Source organism: Garra rufa, chromosome 20, assembly GCF_049309525.1.
Source record: "Garra rufa chromosome 20, GarRuf1.0, whole genome shotgun sequence".
In the NCBI taxonomy this organism is placed as follows: domain Eukaryota; kingdom Metazoa; phylum Chordata; class Actinopteri; order Cypriniformes; family Cyprinidae; genus Garra; species Garra rufa.
The window spans coordinates 20,684,094-20,701,174 of NC_133380.1; the positions used below are offsets into that span (position 1 = coordinate 20,684,094).

Consider the following 17,081-nt stretch of genomic DNA (forward strand, 5'->3'; position numbering starts at 1 on the left):
GAGAGAAAAAAAAAAACTGTGATTTTCTGATAAAAATTGTGATTGGATTTAAAAAAATTATATATTTTTTTAAACTTCAGGTTTGCTGTGCTCGTTTGTAGAGATATATAATTTATATATCATTATGACTAAATAATAATAATACTTATTATTATAGTTACTAAATACAAATATTTTTTTAAAATAGGAAATGTTACAATAGTGTGGTGCAATATAATAGAATAATGTAGAAAAATATTTGTATTTTAAAGTACAACAGTATAATTACAATGCTAATATTTAATATAATAATAATGTAATTTTTCTGATAAACTTATTAGTATTTTTTTAACTTGAGGGTTGCTTTGTTTGTTTGTAGGGGTATATAATTTATATATCAATATGACTATAATAATAATAATAATAATAATGATAAATCATATTTTACAAAAAATACTAAATTACAGTACTAATATTTAATATTCATCAATATGACTAAACAATAATAATAATATATTTATTCAATAAAAGCTATAGAATAGTAATCATTTTATCTGACAGTACAACAGAATAATTACAATACTAATATATAATATAATAATAATAATAAATAATAAAATAAACATGGTTATTGTTTTTTTGTTTTAAACTTCAGGTTTGTTGTGCTTGTGTGTGGGGATACATACTTTATATATCAATATGACTAATAATAATAATAATACACTATTACTATTTTTATAGTTATTAATATTTATAATAATAATAAATATTAATATAAATATTAATTAATATTAAATACAAATTAAATATTTATCAAATAAGAAATAACAGAATAACAGAAAAACAATATAGTACTCATTTTATTTTACAGTACAACTGTACAATTACTTATTTAATTACAATTTCTTAATTTTCAAACGTTAAACCATCCAGTGTTTATTTTAGTGAATGCTTTTTGTAATTTTGGAGCTTGACAGATTTTCATTTTACAGAAATCGAGAAAAGAAAAAAGTAAGTCATAATGGTTTGGAACGGCATGTGGGCGAATAAATGATTCATTTTAACTTCTATCCGCAGAAATCCGTCTTTTCTAAACCCATAAAAAACACACACATCCAATTCCATTTAATTCTTCTATGATATTATAGATTCATGCAGCGCTATTAAAGGGAAAAGAGAAGAAATAAAATGACAGAAATGGGGAAGGCTGGTTGTAAAGTGCATAAGATGGACATATTTGCCAGGAGGGGCATAAGACAAGATGACAGTTGCAGTAAAAGGCATGCGGCGGGGAGAGGGGCTTGCTTGTTAGCTGCTGTAATCAGACAGGTGATGGCGAGCAGGTTAAGAGGTGTGTGGAGGTGATGGGGTCTCGGTGTGAGAGGGTAATTGGTATTCAGACCTGATCAGATGTGTGTGACATTAAAGTGAATCTGAACTCCCACCATCGCAAGCAACTGCATCAGGCTTCTTCAACCCACTAATTACTGCATAAATATTCCAATTAGACGACAGGTAGGTACTGATGAAGGAGGATTATGCTCCTGATGAGAAAATGTGTATGTGAAAGAGACAGATGGAAATGCAGAGAGGCAAATGTTAGGATGGGTATATGTGTGTGCAGACAGCCCTGTTAGGTAAAACACCGAAAGTTCAGGAGAAAAATATTCATGTAAGCCCTCCAATCTAAACACTAAGTGGATAAACAGCAATGCCTCAGTCCATTTAACAATTTTGTACTGTTTTTCAATTTTTGCCCTACTATGTGCTGAGTAAGGCTGCTTTAATCAAAATTGCAGTAACATATTCTGAAAGAGTTTCAAATAATAGTTATGAATAATTGTTTTCCCTGAGTATTAAGACTTAAATGGCTAAATATAACATAAATTATGTCTCTTACTCAAATATGTAGTGGAAAACACATGAAAGATGTACACTATTTAAAAACTCCACATACATATTTTGGACTATGGGGCGAAAATACGAAAATACAGAAAATAAAAAACTGATACGATTCCACTTTTGGCGGCTTTTGGTTGTAATTTTCATTCGGAGGGCAACAAGAGAAGCAATGTCTTTACTGCTTTCCTAGTGATAAAACGAGGAGAAAAGAACGGGAAGATGCCTGTGGACGAATAAAAATTTCTAAAGACCAGCATCTTTGTTCTCTCCACTTTAGCCCTGATTCCTTTGAGGCTTTTAGCAGAACATATCTATTGAAAGAGCTTACAAATGGCAGAGACAAGAAATGCTAGATGCCATCCTGGCAGGATATAAACATGCCGACACTTGTCATGACGCCGTGGCCACTTGAGTTTCTCAATGTGGATTTCATTCTATATCTGGGTGTTTAGACCACAACATTTTTTACTGGCCATGAAAGTCTTTTTGCAAAACAGGCAGTTATTACTACTACAATGACTTAACATATTTACAATGTTTAAAGGAGACATCTTGAAGCACTACTTGCTGATTGAGGACCTTGTGAAAGGATCCCAGAAGGTGCTCTTTGGTTGGGTTTGAAGCAACTAATGCAAAAAAGAGAAATCCTTCTTCTGGTCCAAAATGTTTAAGGGCCTTTATTTACATTCTGCCCATCTCAATACACATTAAAATTAAAACTCTGCACGCTGATGCATTTCGGCCTTCAGCGTTCCTCAGAGTGTGTCAGGTATCAAACACCTGCCAGGTGTAGATGTAATTAGTCTGTGACATTGGGAGAAACCAAAACAGTCATTACAGGGGGCTATTCTACATCTACACCTAGCATGTGTTTGATATCTAACACACTCTGAGGAAGGCATCAGTGTGCAGAGTTTTAATTTGAGTGTGTTTTGAGATGGCCAGAATGTAAATAAACTTTTAAATAAAATTTGAACTTTTTGGACCAGAAGAAGTGCTATGGATTTCTCTCTCTTTTTTTTTTTGCATTAATATTTACAGTATTACAATATTGTTTTTAATTTGTCCTGCTACTGGTGTCTCTATTAAATGCATTTTCCCTCAATTTTCCCTATTAATTATAGCCATTCAACATTACAGTATAACTAAAAGACATTATTTTTAACATGTGATAGGCATGTGAAATACATAACAATGTTTAATTGAAGTGATTTTAAAACAGTTTTCAAATAAACTATAAATTGTATATGCATTTACTATACAGATTAATCTTTATTCAAGCCACAAAAGGTAATCAGCAACTAGAGCAGTCGAGTGATTTCTCTTTTCTTATGTTCTTTGATTTCCATCAATGACAGACTTCAGCAGGTTTCACATTAAAATCAGAACTGTTTCTTTCAAATCTGATGTACATAACGATTTTCTCCAAAATGCTTAAGGTCATTTAGGGTGTGCATTATTTTCTAAGAATCCAATGGACTGAAGTCAATTATTACCACACCTCAACACATTGATCAGATTATATATTTCAAAACATTTGTCCGGTTTTTGTCTGTAAAATGCTATTGTGAGTAAGATTAATTTCTTACACAGCTCATCCAACGCCTCTGTTGCTAATTCCAAAATGTCATTTTAGACCTAGTAACGTCACTTGACTTTTGCAGTTAATAATGAAGATTTTAGACAGACAGATGGAGAGAGAGCTCGTGAATTACCTCTGAGTCTGTGCATCTCTCAAAAGTGATCGGCAGCGTCACTACTAATAATGAAACTTTAAGTTAATTTTTTTCAGGAACAGCGCCATTGTTACCTCGCTTGTAAGAAATCTTGTCTTCAGAAAAGATTATTTTATTCACTTACATCAGAAACAGCGAATCTCTTTAAAAACTGGCTGTCGTTTTCACTACATTGCATTGTTATATTTCGTAAAAGTTTTACCCGCTATCTAGCGACTGTCACTGTTACATATAATCGCCAATGCAGATTTTTACTCACATTTGGTGCTTGATGAATTTTAATTTAAGGCCTTATATCTATCACCACCTGTAAACTCTTTCAGTAGCTGTGGTCATATCAGTATTTTATATTTTGAGGTGTGTATGTGGTAAAAATAGCAACAGGTAGCGGCAGTAGCTCACCGAATGGAGCCATTTCAAAATTATAGTGCCCCTCCATAGTCCAAAATATGATTATAATGATTTTGTTCCAAGCCTGTATTATTTTCTTTCTCCTTTTCATGAAAAATCAAAGGAGATACTTCTACTTTTTTCTCTTTTGGAGCTTGTCAGTATAAATCACTATCAGCTATCACTGTATGAAAAACTGGACACTCTGTCCAACATTTCTTTTTGTGTGTCATGGAAGACAGAAAGTCATACGGGTTTGGAACGACATGAGGGTGAGTAAATGATGACAGAATTTTCATTTTTGGGTGAGCTATTCCTTTCAGTCTCATCCAGCAGCATCTTGCCTGACAGAGAATGTGATGTTGAAAATCTTCCAAATGTTCCATTTGCGATGTGGCTTTGTAAACATATAAGTGTGTCCTAGTTCTAATTGGAGTGCACAGGTGGAAGAGAGCGCAATCACTGCGTTAGATTAATGAGGGTTGCTCTCTGGTCCTGAGAGGAGGACAGATTACCTGCCTGCAGTAGGTTCCACGACCCACATTCATGCTCCTGTAGAGACCAGCTCAGCCGGTCTGTCTTAGTCATTGGATTAGCAAGAGTCACTGCTCCAGGTATAGACTTATGATAACTTGTCAGGGAGAAAATAGAAAATCTCAAGATGACAGCAAACGTCATCTAACATGGCATGAAGGGTAGAGAACTTTATGTGCCAAGTGAAACAAGATGCCAGAGGAATAATGATGACGACTGTATCAGAACTGTAGTGCCAAAACCCCCTAAAGCAACCAAAAAATCACTGCAATGACTGCAAAGTAGCTTATTTTACTAAAAAGGGCATCACCAGATTTTGCACAGTAATGTTTAATAAGTAATTTAACATCGTAATAAATAATAACAACAACAGCTTTAATGGTTTGAAATGTATTATTAATAAAAAACCTCCAAATAACCTTTTTAAAAATTAACATGAACCCTTTCTACACTACAATTAAAAAGTCTGATTTTGTTTTTGAAATATTATGATTACTATTATTATTAGAAATTAAAAGTATTCATTATTAATTATATGAAAATATAATAGTTCCAGAGTTGAGATTATTATTATTATTAACAGTAATAATACTTATTATAAAAAATTAAATTATTATTTATATAACAAACAGATTTAGCATAATAATAATAATAATAATAATAATAATAATAATAATAATAATAATAATAACAACAAAAATAATAATATTATGTTATTATTACTACTACTATTACAAAATATGTATTAACTATATTACAAAAATGTAACTTCATAGCTAATTGTTCTGGCACTGAAGTGTAAATAAAATAATAATAATAATAATAATAATAATAATAATAATAATAATATAAATAATAATTTATTATAGTATTATTACTACTGTTACAAAAATGTACTAACTTCATAGCTAATAGTTCTGGCACTGAAGTGATAATAATAATAATAATAATAATAATAATAATAATAATAATAATAATAATAATAATAATAATAATAATACTATTACAAAAATGTATTAACTTCATAGCTAATAGTTCTGGCACTAAAGTGTAAATATCAATAATAATATTAATTATAATAATAATATTTTTTTAATATTACTATTACAAAACAAATGGACTAACTTCATAACTAATAGTTCTGGCACTGAAGTGTAATTAATAATATGTATAATATTAATAATAATGTTAACATTACTACTATTACAAAATAAATGTAATAACTTCTTAACTAATAGTTCTGGCACTGCAGTGATAAATAATAATAATAATAATAATAATAATAATAATAATAATAATAATAATAATAATAATAATAATAATAATAATAATAATAATAATAATAATACTGATTAACTTCATAGCTAATACTCCTGGCACTTAAATGTAAATAATAATAATAATAATAATTATATTATTATTATTATTATTATTATTATTATTATTATTATTATTATTATTATTATTATTATAGTAATAATAATTTTGTTATTACTACTATTACAAAATAAATGTATTAACTTCATAGCTAACAGTTCTGGCACTGAAGTGTAAATAATTATAATAACAATAATTATTATTATCACGACGACTACTACTACTACTACTACAATCATCATCATCACCATCATCATTAATAATACTTGAGCAGCAGCACTAAATAATGAATACTTCTAAACATGTAGAACAGTGTCTTCAGTTACTACAACTAGAAATGTTCCAATAATTTAATATGATGCTAATGAGAATGGGACTCGAATCTGTGTCGAGAAAGCAAGGGATCACGTAGGATGGAGAGATAAAGGGGAAGTTGAAAGACTTCCCCGCAGGTCCGCTTAAGCATTCTGGGATAAATTGAATGGACCTCTGAATGACCCTGCTCATTAGTGGAGCAGAGGGAGGTTAAGGAGGAGCACACAACTGTGTGTGTGCTTGTGTTTGTATAAGAGAGTGTGTGTGCACGCGCAAGAAAGAGGGATCCTTAGAGCGATAGAGAGGGGGATTAATGAAGAGGTTAAAGAGGGGAACACGTCTGGTGGGATGGGTCAGTCTCTGAGACTCAGATGAGTTATGGGAAAGCTGTTCCCATGACCCACAGAGTTCATTTGTGTGGGTATGTGAGTGCATGCATGTATTGAAAATGAAGTCAACTGCATTCTAAAGTAGACACTAAGAAGACCCCAATGATTAGCTGAATTAATTCTAGGTGGGGCTGGAAATAATAAGTATAACAAGACTCAAGAGCATGTACATATCTCTGTTGTGCAACAGAGGACAAGCTCGAAAATCCCAGAAATGATTTAGAGGCTGAGTCCCAATTTGCATACCTTTACTGAGCATAAGAAACAAACACTATCCTGGGAATCAAGCACATACTTTATTTCAGCATGAAATAAAATCAGGTGCCGAGATAAATTTTGAGAATGGTAAGAGTTGCAGTCTGTTTTTTTTTCTTTCATCTTCCAAACCTGTCTGAGGAACTGTTTTTGTCTAAATAATGAAATTCAATGGGGTCCAAAACAACATTCGACCAGTGCTTCTTAAAGGGATAGTTCACTCAAAAATGACAATTCTGTCATTAATTACTCACCTACATGTCGTTCCAAACCCATACGGCGTTCATCTTCAGAACACAAATTAAGATATTTTTGAATATAACTAAATCCAAAAGCTTTCTGAGCCTGCATAGACAGCAATGCAACTGACACGTTCAAGGCCAGAAAGGTAGTAAGGACATTGTTAAAATAATCCATGTGACATCGGTGGTTCAACCTTAATTTTATGAAGCTACGAGAATACTTTTTGAGCTCAAAGAAAACAAAAATAACAACTTCATTTTACAATTTCTTTGCTTCCGTGTATTTTAACAATGTCCTTACTATCTTTCTGGGCCTTGAACATGGCAGTTGCGTTGCTCTGCAATTCTTCTCTCCCAGTAAAACCACCTATTTTATCATAGTGCATGGGTTTGTGTGTGAAATTTATGGAAGCCCATTACTAACACTGAATAAAGAAAAAACATAGGTAATTGCAACTTTTTATCTCACAATTCTGACTTTTATTTTCGCAATTGCGAGTTTGCATCTCATAATTCAGATTTTTTTTTACTTAGAATTGTGATATAAACTCACAATTATTATAAAGTCAGAATTATGAGATATAAACTCGTAATTCTGAGAAATTAATTCAGAATTGCGAGATATAAACTTACAATTCTAACTTTTTTCTTGAAATTGCGATGTTACGTCTTGTAATTCTGACTTTTTTCTTGAAATTGTGAGATATAAACCTGCAATTGCGAGTGATTAAGTCAGAATTGTGAGATATAAACTCGTAATTCTGAGAAATTAATTCAGAATTGCATGATATGAACTCCAATTGCAAGGTACAAACTTGTAATTCTGGCATTTCTGAGAAATAAACTCGCAATTCTGAGAAATGAATTTAGAGTTACGAGATATAAACATTCAATTCTAACTTTTTTTCTTGCAATTGCGAGTTTACATCTTGTAATTCTGACTTTTTTCTCAAAACTGTCAGATATAAACCTGCAATTGCGAGTTATTTAGAATTGTGAGATTTAAGCTCAAAATTCTAGGAAATGAATTCAGAATTACAAACTCGCAATTCTGACATTTTTTCTCATAATTGCGTGATATAAACTCGCAATTGCATTGAGTTATAAAGTCTGAATTGAGAGACATTTCTGAGAAATAAATGTAGAATTGCAAGATATAAACTCACAATTCTGACTTTCTTCTTGCAATTGCGAGTTTACATCTGACATCATGACTTTTTTTCTCAGAATTGAGATATAAACTTGCAATTGCGAGTTAAGTCAGAATTATGAGATAGAAAAACTCCAATTGCGAGGTACAAACTTGCAATTCTGAAATTATTTTGCATCTCATTGCATGAGATAGATTTCTCATTTCTCAGAAATAAACTTGAGAAATAAAGTCGCAAGTCTGAAATAAGTAAGAACTGTGAGAGATATAAACTCACAATTGTGACTTTTTTTGCTCAGAACTGTGCGACATAAACTTGCAATTTAGAATTGCAAGATATAAACTCACAATTCTGCCTTTTTATCTCGCAGTTATGCCTTTTTTCAGAATTGCAATTACAAGTTATTAAATCAGAATTATGAGATATAAACTCACAATTCTGAGAACATATCAGTAATAGGAAGCGCAGCTCGTGAGAGCTCGTTGGCCGCACGGTTGAGCAACACAGGAATGTGAATGGCACGAAGTGACCTCAGATGCTTCTGACTCCACAGGTGGAGATGACGGGCGAGTAGCGACATGCGACGGCGTAGACAACCTTGATGGTTGATGTACGCAACGGTCGCAGTGTTGTCCGTACGGACCAGCACGTGCTTGCCTCGTAAGTGCCCCTTGAGCCGGAGCAGGGCAAGACGTACTGCAAGCAACTCGAGGCAGTTGATGTGCCAGGTTAGCTGGGGGCCCGTCCAAACCCCTGAAACTGCCTGCCCGTCGTACGTGGTTCCCCAACTGGTGGTGGAGGCATCCGTGTGTACCACAGCATGCCTGGAGACCTGTTGAATGAATGAATGAATGATGCATTTATATAGCGCTTTCATTGTGTATTGCCGTACACCCAAAGCGCTTTACAATCATATAGGGGATCTCTCCTCAACCATCACCAGTGTGCAGCATCCACTTGGATGATGCGTCGGCAGCCACAGTACAACGGCGCCGGTGCGCTCACCACACACCAGCTACAGGTGGAGAGGAGAGAGTATGGGTTCTATGGGTACTCCTGCCCGAAGGAATGAGAGGTCTGACCACGGGATGAAAGTTTGGCGGCAGGCCGGTGTTACTTGAACCTGGTAAGAACCGCGTAGCCACGCTCTCCTCGGGACTCGGCCATGAAGCCAGTGTTGAAGAGGTCTCATATGGAGCAGCCCTAGCGGCGTGACTGCCGCTGCTGCTGCCATATGCCCCAGGAGCCTCTGAAACTGTTTCAGTGGGACCGCCGTCCTGCTCTTGAATGTATTCAAGCAGTTCAACACCGACTGAGCACGTTCCTGCATGAGGCGTGCTGTTTGGCTGACCGAGTCCAGTTCCATACCGAGAAAAGAGATTCTCTGAGTTGGAGTGAGTTTGCTCTTCTCCCAGTTGACCCGAAGGCCCAACCGGCTGAGGTGTGTGAGCACCAGATCCCTGTGTGAGCATAACTGGTTCCGAGACTGTGCCAGAATAAGCCAGTCGCCGAGGTAGTTGAGAATGCGAATGCCCTGTTCCCTGAGAGGAACAAGGGCCGCCTCTGCGACTTTCGTAAAGACACGGGGAGAGAGGGACAGCCTGAAGGGCAGGACTGTGTACTGATATGCTCTGCCTTCGAACGCGAACCGCAGAAAGGGTCTGTGGCGCGGAAGGATTGAAACATGAAAGTACGTGTCCTGCAGGTCGATCGCTGTGAACCAATCTTGGGGACGGACACATGTGTGTCAAGATGTGTTTCTGTGTGAGCATCTTGAACGGTAGCCTGTGAAGGGCCCCGGCTGAATCGCTCTCTTTGCCAGCAAGGTTGCGATTTCTGCACGCAAGATGGGAGCATCTGCGGCCTTCACTGAGGTGAAGTGGACACCTCTGAACTTGGGAGGGCGCCGGGCGAACTGAATTGCATAGCCGAGTCTGATGGTCTGGAGGAGCCAACAAGATGGACTGGGAAGCTCTATCCAGGCTCCCAGGTAGTGAACAAGCGGCACCAGGGGGACCACCGATGTACCCACGGGGGAACAGCGATAGGGGGCGCAGGGACCCCGCTCGGGCGTCTCGTAGCCGGTCTGAAGCGGGGTCAGAGCGTCTGTATGTTGTGTGTGTGTGAGACGCTTATCTGCGTAAGGGTAGATGGTGCGTGAGTAGTACGTTTCGCAGCACTCTCCAACCGCCCACTGCTCGCTGGCGAGAGGGGAGGGTGGGTGAGGCTCAAGGTTGGCCTGAGCGACACCCGACGATCTGGCCAGAGATAGAGAAAATTGCTCTTTTGTCGAGTATTTGGGTACCACCGACCGGTGGCGGGGAAAAAACAAACAAAAGATTCTCCGGGGGAGGGAGTGGTGCGGTCACCATCTCCCGAAGAGCAGCATCCTCCATCTCTGGGTCGCCCGTCTCAGGGCCTCTTGTTCTTACGCTTGCCACTGGTCTTTGTGACTGATATCTGAATTCTGAGAAAAAAAGTCAGAAATGTAAGTATATATCTCAAAATTCTGACTTAATTTCTAAGAACTGCACGTTTATATCGCAATTCTGACTTTAAAACTCGCAACTGCAAGTTTAAATCACGCAATTCTGAGAAAAAATTCAGAATTGTGAGAAATGGGCTTCCATAGATATTAGCAGTCTTTTTGCAATTATCAGAAATAGTTTTAGCGTAGTGTGTCAATAAACAATGAAATAGGATGCCTTGCTGAAAACTACTAGAACAAATACTATGCAAACTGAATTCATAATCTCTGCGCATCCTTGCCACTTAACCTGTGACTGTTGTCCTGTATTGAGGGGGTGTTCTGGGAGGGCAGATAGCTGCTCTTCAACTTGAAAAGGTCACAGACAGCTCAAAGGACAGGCTGATCATTAAGTTGATTCTAACAGCGCTGTTTATTACAGTGCAAGAATGACTTTTCACAATGTTGTTCACAGGAAACGAGGGACCATCCACACCAAGTATGCTCAGACACACCATAGCCGAGAACTAATTATTTTCTAACGCAGAAAGGAAGACTGAGACAAACGCTCTTCATGGAATAGCAAGGTGTATGTAAGCACACACACTTGTACACTCAAACCCATTACCAGTTGAGAACTCCAAACGCATTATGCACTGATCAACAGTTCCTTGAAAGAAAAACCAGACAGCAGCAGCTTCTTGGAAGCATGCTTGCTATTACGTGCACGAGACGTGACTGACCTCTCTGTCGATGCCTGTAGCGATGGTACTGATCTCTCCTGTGGCTCCGTTAATAGTAAACATGTTAGGAATGGGGATGTGCGGCGTCTGGCTCAGGATGCGATAGTGCACCAGCCCATTTGCCGTGGTGCTGTCGTCGGCGTCAAAGGCCGTTACCTGCATTACAGAAGTGCCTGCGGAGGAAGAGAGGTAAACAAGTGTGAATCAAAACACTAATGCATGCATAATCGCTCCATTTCTGTCACAAAGCAGCTGTGGTGGTTTGTCCGAGTTGCTAAAAACAAACACGCACAAACAGTGGCTATTTGATCAGTGATTCAAACTTTTTGTGCTGCTTTCTGTGTGAGTACAATGTCCAAACGTCACATCTGATCCTGGGGTTTTTCTCACATAAGCTGTCTCATCTTCTTCATTTCTGATTCTGCTCTCCATACAAAATCTGTTCGGTAATGAGGGTCTGTTTGCTTCTTTCGCCTCTGTCACTGTCATTATTTCTGCTATACTGCTATGGCTGTACAGGCAGTGTTACTCAAAATGAAATTACTTAATAAAAAGTTTTAGTTTTGTTATATATATATTAGGGCTGTCAAAATTAACACGTTAATAACTCGTTAACGCAAATTCATTTTAAGGGCACTAATTTTATTAACGCGCAATTAACGCAGTGCGCATTTTCTGTTTGACCCACTACCTAGCAGTTAAAGAAATGGATGCACAATGTTGCCAACCTAGCGAAAAGTGTCTAGCAACAATACATAAACACATAATTGGACAAACCTAATATAGTTTCTGAGGCTCTCCAGTTTTGCCGAATGAGCGCGAGGTCTCCCAATGCGCGCGCACCTCCCTTTATATCTGTGTCTGCTCTGTTCAGTGAGCGGCAGTGGAGCAGCGCTTTCAGTTAAACCAGATATTATGTTGCTTCCAGTGCTTGAAGTGGGCCGGTACGCAGGCTCTTCTGTATTTTATCCTTTTGCGTACTTGCGTACCGGCACTTCTGAAATATTTAATGAATGGAAGCGGAGTCGGGCTATGTTAGGATTGGTGCTGTGGGGTTGATGCGTAAAGCCACATACGAGTATGCAAGCGAAAACGGCGTATTAAATGCACGTCAAACACATGCATAATTGCATATCATATGCACGCCAAAGTTAATTTCAGCTTGTTAATAGCACGCCAAATAGAAACAGAAAATCGTGCTAGTGCGCATTTTCATGAGACCAGGCTCTCGAATCAGTACATTATAACAAAAACAATACCTTAAAAAATAAAAGAAGCAGGTTTTTGGGATCACATAACTTTAAACGGGTAAACTCCTAAAAAGGATCGTGAAGGCATTCAAACAGGAAGTTAAAAAACAACGATAATAATGCAGAGAATAGTGACTTATGTCCAGATGCCTGTAAATGATTCTTTTCAGCGATTGAATCATGATCATAATTCAGGATTTTTTTCAGTTATTATTTCATATTACTTTGGTTGTCTGATAACAGAAATACTAAATTATAACAATGGAAACAGTTTTGTTGAGAACTTGGCTGCATCAAATGACAGTATGTGGGCACCGAAAGGCAAACAAATGTAATAATAAATGTACATTTTGCATGTTCAGAAAAAGTGAGCTGCCCTGTCCTGCAAATAATGTGAACAGGCTTGTGTAAGTAAATTGCTCAGTACAAAGAAAGAGAAGTAATAGGAACCTTGTATTTCTATGTTCTTTTTTTTCTCCATGTGTCGAATAGACATGAACAAGTTATTTGAAAAACATCTATGACCTTTGACACATGTCTAGTCTTCATCTTCTATGTCGAGTATGGTTTCACTAATAATAAACACATATTTGCTTAAAGCATCCATATTTGTCCATGCCAATGTTGATTAGAGTATTAAAAACTGTAAAAAGTATTAATTTAAGGTACATTTAGAACAGATAAAAATGTGCGATTAATCGCGAGTTAACTCATGACAACCATGCGATTAATCGTGATTAAAAAATTTAATCGATTGACAGCCCTAATATATATATATAGTTATTTGAAAAAAAAAAAAAATATATATATATATATATATATATATATATATATATTATGTAATTAAATATTACATCTACTGTGAGTTCAAATAAATATTTATTTATATAACATGAAATACTTAAATTTATTTATAGTTATTATACACACATATATATAATATTTTTTATTAATTATCTATATTTTACTAGGTAGACTTGAAATATTTTATATAAAAGTAAAAATATAAAGAGTAAAATAGTTTAAAAGGAATAATTATAATAATACAAAATATTAAATAGCAAAAAATATAGCTGAAAGAGGGAAAATATAAGGGTAAAAACTTTTTCGTTATTTTGTTATATTTATTTTTAATACATTTTTTTGCTGTTATTTGAAGACTTTTGAGATTTAAAAAAGCATCACGATGATAATTTAAAATAAATTCAACTGTTACAATTTATGTTTAATATTTATTTGAATATTAAATATAGATTTAATATGTAATATTTAATATGTAATTAAATATTAAATCTACTGTCAATTAAATACTTATTTATATAACATTAAAATATATATTATTATCACATATATTAAGCGACTTGTTTCCTTTGAGACATGTCGGTTTTGTTGTTTTTGTAGTGTTGTGGTGAAAGCGGGTAGTAGCGGTTGTCTCGGGAGCACCTCCGTGGTGTTGTGAATTGTCGCTGGTTTAACTAGTTGCAATTTCACCCATTGGGTTCGTGTGCTTAATTTCCCCCCGCCTGTAACTACATGAAGATTAGGGTCTAGTAAGTTAGATTATTTGGGAAGGTAGATAGGGGGAAAATTCTAAGTGTTTGTTTGCACAATTAGTTGCTTGCATCCTGTGATGCGTTTATGGCGGATGTAGAAAAGTTTGCTAAATCACCTTCACGTGAATCATTAGATAAGTGCACAAAAGAGCAGCTTTTAAGAATTGCGGAGTTTTATGAAATTACGATTAGTGATAAGAGAACTATACAGAAAAAACGATGTAGCATGAGAGTGTCAGGAATCAGTGGTGTAAAGTTAGGTGAATGCATGAAGTGTGATGGACTGTAGTAATGTGGGATGCAAAAGTATAAACAGAATACAAACGGAGCGAAGTCCAAAATGCAGCCGCGCCCCTCTCGCAGTCATTTGTCATATGGCCCTTTTTAAAGGAAGAGACCGGAAACCAGCAGCAGGTGTCCTCGATAAGAACGCCCACCAATAACTCCTTTAGAAGGCGGCACAATTCCATTTCAACACAGGGATGATGCACATGAGTCGTCACAATTATATACTGTATAAATATAACATATTTATTAATGATCTATATTTTACTAGGTGGACTTATTTTATGTGATAGCCAAAATGTATACCATCTCAGTCAGAGTAAAATAGTTTAAAATGAATAACTATAATAATACAACATATTTTTACATTTTCAATTTCAAGGACATAGCTAAACAAGATTTTTTTTGTTATTTTGTTAGATGCATATTTGAATATTTGAATATTTATTTAAATATTAAAAATGAAATCTACTGTCAATTAAATATTTATTTATATAACATTAAAATTTTACATTTATTACATAACTAATTTTTCATCATACATTATAAATGTATTTATATCATATATAACATTTTTATTAATTATCTATATTTTACTATGTGGACTTTAAATATTTTAAGTGATAGCAAGAATGTGTACAATTTCTGTCAAAATAAAACAGTTTAAAATGTGTTAAAACTATGTTAAAACTATGATAAGACAACATAATTTTACATTTCCAATATCAAGGACATAGTCAAATGAGGGGAAGAATCAAAAAGTTCTTTTTATTTTGTTATATTTCTTTTTTTTATACATTTTTTGTTATAACTTGACAACTTTTTCTAAATTAAAAAACGCATAATGATAATTTAAAAGAAATGTAACTTTTACAATGAATATTTAACATTTATTGAAATATTAAACATATATTCAATATGTAATTAAATATTACATCTACTGTAAGTACTACTATTCAATTAATTTTTTTTTATATAACATTAAATATTTAAATATATTTATTATATACACTACCAGTCAAAAGTTTGGACACACAATTCTCTTTAATGGGGAAGTGTGTCTAAACTTTTGACTGGTAGTGTATATTATGTAAATAAATATATTTATTAACTTTCTATAGCTTACTAGGTGGACTTGAAGTATATTAAGTTAATCATGATAACCAGAATGTGTACCATTTCAGTCAGAGTAAAACAATTTATAATTTAAAACTATGAAAAATTTCAAGGATGTAGACAAACTGTATGCCAACTTTAAAAGCCCCTTCTCTTGCCCCTATTGGTTCTAAGTTGCGTGTTTAAAACCAACAGTTTGAGTCTGGTTGTGTATGAGTGTGAAATGTGTGAGTGTGAAGTGTCAGGCGCCGTATGATTAGGTGGGGGTCCACATGGCCTTTAGACCTCAAAACAAGTTTATCGATTTCTGAAAGCTTGTCTCACACCATCTCAAATGTGAGTGAGCAATTAGGGGACCTCCAAATAGAGAAACGGAGGATAAACCTCCTTGTGACGTGGGCAAAATGTCACCCTGTCATTCTGTGTTAATGTCATTCTGTCGCTCCTGTGTTCCAGTCACTTCTGTCATTTAATATTAATGGCCACGGAGACCCAGAGAGCCGGTCCGAGGGGGGCGGCCGAACGTTTAGACCTCACGGGTTCCTCCAGCCTCGCTGTAATTGTGTGGAGATTGTACCATCATTTGGTGACAACACACCTACGAGGGGATAATTGTGGCTGAGAGTTCCATTTCAAAGTTCATTAAGTTTCAGAGCAGAATCTGTCACTACGCCCCATGAGAAAGAGGAAAAGGAAGAAATGAGCGAAGGGAGAAGAAAAACAATTAAGCCCTCTTCTGATAGGGCTACATCAATTTTTGAACAAGCAGAGAGCGAGCGAGCACATGCGGAGGGATGAAGAAGACAAAAGAGTTGCATGTCAACTCTGTCGCCTTCAATTTTCAATGAGTGCCATTCTGTAACGGGATTAAATGCTCTTTATGTGTAAAAGTGAGAGAGATGACCGTGCAGGAAACAGTTAACCCCTGGGCCTTTTCAATTGCTTTTTAATTTGAAAACTAATTCAATGCTGTAATTGCTTTTCGACTTAAACCACTGAAGCTCAAAATTCCTCCTTTCATTAGACGCGTGCTGGTCGGGAGACTCTCTCTTTCACAGGTATATAAGAAATTGGGGAGTCATTAGTTTTAACAAGTTTAACATAACCAGCCTGAGAATGGAAACCGACCCTTGCAGCGCCGGCTCAGCTGAAAGCGGCGCGTCCTTACGAGGCTGTCTGATGCGAAAATAAGCATCCTTTTCGGAGCCGAAATCCATCTCGCCGCCACTTTGTCCCAATTTTCAATTGCTCGCGGTACGGCTAGATCACAACGTGCTTACGCTGAAAATACGACATAAAAGCTCTCTGTACTTGACTGTCCGTCCGAGACAAGCTGCTAGCCAGACTAAACCAGTCCTCCAAGCTGTTATCACTCCGTTTTCCACTGCAGATTACAC

General features: G+C 35.8%; 1 protein-coding gene across 1 annotated transcript in view; it reads right to left on the minus strand.

Moving 5' to 3' along the window:
* The window catches only part of cdh4 (cadherin 4, type 1, R-cadherin (retinal)), a 195,556-nt gene that overhangs the window by 39,782 nt on the left and 138,693 nt on the right, over positions 1–17,081 (minus strand). The window contains exon 6 of the mRNA XM_073825480.1: positions 11,481–11,653. Coding sequence (XP_073681581.1) covers positions 11,481–11,653 — 173 coding nt within the window. The remainder of the gene's footprint in view (positions 1–11,480; positions 11,654–17,081) is intronic.